This window comes from Bison bison, unplaced genomic scaffold, assembly GCF_000754665.1.
Source record: "Bison bison bison isolate TAMUID 2011002044 unplaced genomic scaffold, Bison_UMD1.0 scf7180017864355, whole genome shotgun sequence".
NCBI classification, from domain to species: domain Eukaryota; kingdom Metazoa; phylum Chordata; class Mammalia; order Artiodactyla; family Bovidae; genus Bison; species Bison bison.
This window is the reverse complement of record NW_011494927.1, coordinates 738,058-745,523: the sequence shown is the minus strand read 5'-3', so window position 1 is coordinate 745,523 and position 7,466 is coordinate 738,058. Positions and strand designations below refer to the sequence as shown.

At 38.2% G+C, this 7,466-nt stretch overlaps 1 protein-coding gene across 1 annotated transcript in view; it reads left to right on the top strand.

Annotated features, from left to right (window-relative positions):
• LOC104999604 (L-aminoadipate-semialdehyde dehydrogenase-phosphopantetheinyl transferase-like) overlaps positions 1-7,466 on the top strand; it is a 26,721-nt gene that overhangs the window by 707 nt on the left and 18,548 nt on the right. Inside the window, exons 2-3 of the mRNA XM_010855162.1 lie at positions 4-91; positions 1,611-1,836. Of these exons, the coding sequence (XP_010853464.1) occupies positions 4-91; positions 1,611-1,836 (314 nt within the window). The remainder of the gene's footprint in view (positions 1-3; positions 92-1,610; positions 1,837-7,466) is intronic.

The window sequence follows — 7,466 nt, the reverse complement described above, 5'->3', positions numbered from 1 at the left end:
CGAATGGCTGCTAGCTGTGCGATCGATCCAGCCCGAGGAGAAGGAACGCATTGGCCAGTTCGTCTTCGCCCGGGACGCTAAGGCCGCCCTGGTACCGCGGGTCTTTTGCGCTTCGGGTCGGGGAGCAGCCGTTGGGGTGGTGGGCCGCGCAGTAGAGACCCCGCACGCGAGCCTCGGGGTCCGCGTGCGGCCGCCCCGGGCGACTCCGGGGTGTGCCCGGCCTAGTCTCCGTCGCCTTTGTCATCGCCTTGTCCGTAGAAAAAATCAGCCCCTCCCCCGTTGCATTTGAAAAGAGAGGTCCTGCTAAACCCTAAAATAGCTGTTCCGGAGGTCTGTCAATAGGATTTTCCTTATTTTTAAGTGTTAATCAAATTTTTTTAATTTCCTTGCTTGGGCCCATAGCAGTCTGAGCCTGTTAAATATCCCACCAGTCTCCCTGTGCACCGTGCACGTGGTAGGCCCTAAAAAATATTGACAGTATCACTTAGTTTAACCTTGCACACCATAGAACTGCAAGAGTCTAGCCTCCTTTTACCGATGAAACCGAAGCAAAGGAAGAATGCGGTCTTAGGCATACCTTGTTAACTTTTAGCTCAGAAAACACTATTTTGAATATAATCGTTTATTTTACGTGTATATTTTTAGCAACAAATGGAAAGTTGGGTTTCAAAATGATGTCTATATAGCGCAGTATGGCACAGCTTCTGAGTGCCATCTCGTCAAAGACTGTCATTATCCTGAAAATGTCTCTCTGTCAAAGGACTTTTTCGTTTGAAATGTAGACTAATTGATTTTTGAAGGCACACTAGTGAATATTTTCGTGAAATTCAAAGTGTTGCAGTATTTAAAGTCAGTGTTAGAACTGAAGGAAAAAAAAAACTTGAAAGATTTTGCAAAATGTTATCTACCTTGTTTTCTTATGTCCTCGGGTATTCTCTGTGATTTTAGACCTTAATCGGAGAGAGAGTGGACTGGGTATATGTGAAAAAAGATAGGTTATGTCGTGCAGTTGTGGAGGCAAGTGATAAGTACATGTGATCTAGAAACACTTGCACATGTGCACAAAGATGTAAGTACAACAGGATTGCCCACTGGGAGTTTTTTTTTTTATATAATAGCAAACCAGAGCCAGCCTAAAATATCCAGTAATAGAGGGATAGTAAGTTGTGGTACCTTGATACTATCAAATATGCTACATTTAAAAATGCAGAGGCCAGTGGTTATGTGCAGACATAAAATAATCCCCAACACTTAGAAATGAAAAAGTTCATAGATAGTAGAATAGTACATATAGTGGGATTTCAAATAAATGGATGGATAGCAAATGCAAATGAGCATATATTTGGATACTTAGAGAAAAGATGAAGGATGAATACTTGTCAACATTGGATACTTGTTGATGGGATGGAGGGAATTGCTAAAGAGGGACTTTGACTTTTCTGTCTTCATAAGCATTTCTTAAATCTTAATGCAGGATATTTAATACTTACGTAGTTTTAAAACTTTAAGGAGTATTTTAGAAACCACAAAAATAGACTTTGTATGTTATAGGCAGTTTTACTTGAATCTTTAGTATAGACAGCAATACTTACCAAGTGTTTTATTAACAGGCTGGTCGTCTGATGATAAGGAAATTAGTTGCAGAGAAATTGAATATACCTTGGAATAATATTCGTTTGCAAAGAACTGCAAAAGGAAAACCAGTTCTTGCAAAAGACTCATTGAATCCTTACCCCAATTTCAACTTTAACATCTCTCATCAAGGAGACTATGCTGTACTTGCTGCAGAATCTGAGCTACAAGTTGGAATTGATATAATGAAGACTAGTTTTCCAGGTAATGTTGCATTTTTGTAATACATGAGTTGTTAAATATCTTGTCTTAGTTCTTGTGCTGTGCTTAGTTGCTCAGTTGTGTCTGACTGTTTGCAACCCCAGGGACTGTAGCCCTCAAGGCTCCTTTGTCCGTGGAATTCTCCAGGGAAGAAGACTGGAGTGGGTTCCCATGCCCTTCTCCAGGGGATCTTCCCAACCCAGGACTGAACCCAAGTCTCCTGCATTGCAGGCAGATTTTTTACCTTCTGAGCCACCAGGAGAGACCCAGGTTCTATCCCTTTATCAGGAAGATCAAACTGGTGGCCTTCCCTGGTGACTCAGATGGTAAAGAATCTGCCTGCAATGCAGGAGACTCCGGTTCAATATCCCTGGGTCAAGAAGATCCCCTGGAGAAATGGTTACCCACCTAAGTGTTCTTGCCTGGAAAATTCTGTGGACAGAGGAGCATGGTGGGCTACAGCCCATGGGGTCGCAAAGAGTCAAACATGACTGAGTGACTAACACTAATTAACTTGTTTAAAAAATAATAATCTCAATAGTGAGCTGTATTATGATCACTAAGCAGAGATAACATGTATTTGTATTATATCTAAATATATTTCTTTGTAGCACATTTATATACAATGAAAACAAAGAGCAAGTAGTTACTAAAATATTTATATTTTGCCTTAGAAATTTGCAGTTGATGACTGTCAGAACTGCTGACATTTATTGTGTGGTTGACTAAAGTAATTTTAATAGATCATAGGCTCTCTCAACTCCTCTGTAATTTTCATCATCAGTAACATTAGTGAGCAGTTACTGTGTGCCAAGACATTTTACTCAGTGCTTTATGTATATTATATGTTGAGTGGAACTTTCAGAAGATAAGTAACAGGATAAGAAGAAAGCTGTTAAAATAAGAGAACCAACATCTTCCTGATTTCATTGTGCAATTTCTTAATCTCCACACTGCATCCACCACAGGTTCTTTGCTTGTGTTTCCCTTGGACTGGAATATTTGTGATAACGTCGTGCTCACCTGCATTTCTGCACAGATAACTTATTTATTGATTAGCTTCCACTTCAGCTTCCACTGAAGGCTTTGTGGACCTTCAAAGTAAACCAGGTTGCTTTGTTCTAGGGTCCCATAAAATATATTTCCTTCATTCCAATAATATATTTCATTTTATAGTTATTTATCAGGATGATTGTCTTTCCACTGTACTATAACATCTAGCACCTTACCTCGTTCGAAGTAATGCATAATAAATATTTGTTAAATGAATGAATAAGCATTCTGTGCTACAATAGTAAGGCTTCAGAATATGGCTATGACTCTTATCTCTCCCTTATGTTGAATTTTCCCACCAGCTGGTTTTTCTCTAACCTGTTCATAAATCTATTAAAACTCTATTCTTTGTTCAGAAGGGAGCTGTACTAATTACAACAGGGGTTCTTGACCCCAAATAAGCATCATTTTTTTAACCTCCTGAAATTGTTCTCTACATTTTGTATGCACAGGTATGCTTTTCTCAAAGAAAGGATCTGGTTTTCTGCAGGGTCATAGAAGGTGTATTGTGAAAAAACCACTGCTCTAGAGGATTCAGAGTGAGCATACAAATGAGCCTATAAACTTCACAGTTTTCTGTGTTTCTTATATGAATTTTCTCCTAATATCAGAAATTACTGGAGAGGCCATTGCTTATTAGAATGCAGTCAGCACAATTACATAGTAATGGTTGGCTCATCAAGTTGGTATCTGCTTGGAAATTATGCCTATGGGACACAGATTTAATTACAGTTGGTTTAGTGGGCAATGTTGGGTTATGGTCAATACTGGATAAACAGGTAATTACGAAAGCGAAAAATGAAGATTCTGTTTTCTGTTAATTATATTTTATTAGCCTTTTTTATCCACCATCTTTTTTCTTTGCCCTAATTTGTCTAATCACAGTATGCAGGCCTTTTACTGTTTAGCTGTTTCATTGCCAAAAAGCTGTTGACATACCCAGTAATGCACTGAGGAAGAGGTATTTTCCAGTTTTAATTAGTATTGTTATTCTGTCACTAATGTTGGAAAGATTAATGGATGCAGCATTATTTCTCAGCAAGTAGACACTGGTTTACTTCACTGGCAATGCATTGAATTACTCTGCTTATCAGAGTGAGGAAACTGAGCAGGAGACATTCCTAAGATTTGCTAAATGATGAAGGGTAAAACTTAGTATAGCAGCAAGGGAAGTATTGTACTTTGTTCTGAATGTTGTTATTAAGATTATCTAACTTCATTTCAAGATGAAGCTAAACTTTGGGGGCATCATCAGTATATTGAAAGACTTAGTTCCATTACTCCCATTTTGTCTGCAGAGCATGGTAACCCACTCCAGTATTGCCTGAAGAATCCCACGGACAGAGGAGCCTGGTGGGTTACAGTCCATAGGGTTGCAAAGAGTTTGGACACAATTGAAGTGACTTAACATGCAAACATCGTGTAGGAACTTGTGGAGTCTTTCCTTGTCACATTAGACATTCCTACTAGGTGCAGATCATTTCCCACCTTCTCCCAGTTCTCTTTGTTGCTGTGACAGGGTAGGAGAGAATATATCATGGATTAAGAAGTTTCTGGGCTTCTTCCTTCTAGCCAGATGCCTGCACCTACCACTGTTTTCTCTGCCTAATGGAGAGAGGAACCTTATACAAACGTAACTGGTGTATACTTGGCACTCAGTAATTATTTGTTTAATGAATATCCAGAGAAGGAGTTATTAATATAAGATATTGGGGCTCTAGTATAGATAAATTGCCAGTGCAATATAATCCTAACCCTGGGGGTGGGTGTTTTATAGGTCATCATTATAATCTGTTGCACCCAGTTGGGAAATATTGGTGGTTTTTCCTTCCTTTTCTAATAATTTTTGTCTGCCTCTAAAGGCTTTTGCAGTTAGAAGTATAAGGATAGTTTTGTGAATTGTTCAGTTTTGTACCCATACTTACAAGATACAGCAAGTTAAGATGAAAGTGAAAAACCACCACAATATTATAATCAGCTTCCAATTGAAATAAATTAATTAATTTTAAAAAAAGATGAAAGTTGCTGAGTTGTGTCCGACTCTTTTCAACCTGGTAGTCCATGGAATTCTCAGGCCAGAATACTGGAGTGGGTAGCCTTTCCCTTCTTTAGGGGATCTTCCCAACCCAGGGATCAAACCCAGGTCTCCCGCATTGCATGCAGATTCTTAGCAGCTGAGCTACAAGGGAAGCCCAAGAATACTGGAGTGGGTAGCATATCCCTTCTGCAGTGGATCTTCCCAACCCAGGAATCGAATTGGGGTCTCCTGTATTGCAGGCAGATTCTTTACCAACTGAGCTATGAGGGAAGGCCAAGATAAGATAGATACAGTGTAAATATTATTAGAATTTGGAGAAAGACCCAAAATATTTTTCCCCATGAGTTTATACTTTGTAGTTCATGTTTTTGTTATGAACTTTTCTGGATATTAATTGGCAGGACAAAATGACTCAGTATTTTGAAATTTAATGCTAATTTAATAGCTTTGAAATTAGTGCATCATAGAACTGCTTCTCTTGAACAGTTGCTACTGTTCAAGGGAACAGTAAGTATTAAGAACAGTAAGTATTAAGTAAGAACAGTAAGTATAAAGTAAGTGATGGTATTATATGATAGCTTTGATAGTCTATTTGTTGTCTCCTTCCACCATACTAATTGGTAGCACTATTTTAGTAGCTTCTTAATTGGTTCCCCCTCTTTACTTCTGTTCTCACTCAATACATTGTCTGTACAGAGTTAGAGTGGTCTTTAAAAATTTCTTTAAAGCAGTTGTCTTAAACTTTTAGGTTGGTTCTTAATAAAATTCATTCCTTTTAACATGACTGTGTCGTCTTGTTGTCGCTTCTCCTTTATCTCTCCTTTTGTATTTTTATCTGTTGTCTGCTCACTGTTCTCCACACTCATCTTTTATTACCTTGAATGTAGCAAATTTTTTCCAGTTCAGGGTCATTTAAAAAATGCTGATCCCTCTGCCTGTTCTTCTCACTCTTCTTGAGTACCGGAGATCTGAAGGCTGAGAAGTAACCAGTTCCAGTACCTCCTCAGAAAGGGCTTTCCTGACAACCTGCTCTTGTTTTCTGTCATGGCCTTTCTCATTTCTAATTATAACTTAGTTATTTGATTATTATCCTTCATTTCTGTTCCCCTTCATTAAATAAGTTCAGGAGCCATGCAGACCTAGTACTTAGTGTGTCTAGCACGTCGAAGGTGCTTAGTAAATATTCATTGAATAAACAAATAATAGAAATTCTCAATTTCACTTAAAATATTCCTTAAATTTGTTGAAAAATTGGTTTGCAGCTACAGTAAACAGTGATGTTCATATCAGATTCTAGTTGGAGTATAAACTGCTCTCTTTAGTGAGCTGTGGTTACAAACAGTTCTTCCTTCAAGTCTTCTTCCTCACCCTCCAATAATCTCCCTAGCTGCTTCTCTCCTGCATTTGCATCCCCAGCAGATTCAGTTTCCAGCTTTGTTACTGTTGCAATCTACAGTCTCCGACTTAAAATTTTTCAACTTTATGATGGTTTAAAAGCAATTCAGTAGAAACCATACTTTTAATTTTGACATTTTCTCAGACTAGCCATATGTTGTAATTCTAGGCAGCAGCAGTGAGCCATAGGTCCCAGTCAGCTACACAGTCACAAGGGTAAACACCCAGTACAGCCATTGTTTTCTTCACTTTCAGTGAGGTATTCAATGCATTTTATGAAGTATTCTACACTCTATTATAAAATAGGCTTTTTGTTAGATGATTTTGCCCATTTGTAGGCTAATGTAAGTGTTCTGAAAACATTTAAAGTAGGTGAAGCTAAGCTGTGACGATCATAGCTTAGGGGTATTAAATGCATTTTCAATCCTAAAATATTTTCAGCTTAACAGTGGATTTATCAGGATATAACTTCATCATAAATCAAAGAACTGCATTCCACTGTCATTTCTGATCTACATTTTTAAGCTTATCTACATTCTTCTGGATCTGCATTTTGAAAGATATGCTTAGTTAAAGCATTGTTTTTGGTGGGGGGTTGGTTTTTTTTAAACTGGGAGATTTACAGCTGTCAAGCAGCTTAAATAAGTCACACTTCTTTTTGCTACTGGAAAAGTAGGTGTTTACTGGCAGGTAGTTTTTCCCTTTTCCCAGGTTACAGAATAGGTTTTTCCCACTGTGCAGAGGAATTCAGTGGGATCACAACATAGAACTTGTGTTTATTGAGCAACTTCTATGTGTTAAATGCTAAGAATTTGCAGGTACAAAATACTGAAAAATTCTATGGAACTGGGTTAAATGAATTTAAAGTTTTGAGGAAAGAACTGATGTCTAAGAAGAGTATACAAAAGTGAGCTGGAACTTGCTTTACTATTGTTTAAACTTATACTAGGCTTGCTGCTTGGAAGAAAAGCTATGACCAACCTAGATAGCACATTAAAAAGCAGAGACATTACTTTGTCAACAAAGGTCCGTCTAGTCAAGGCTGTGGTTTTTCCTGTAGTCATGTATGGATGTGAAAGTTGGACTGTAAAGAAAGCTGAGCACCGAAGAATCGATGCTTTTGAACTGTGGTGTTGAAGAAGAGTCT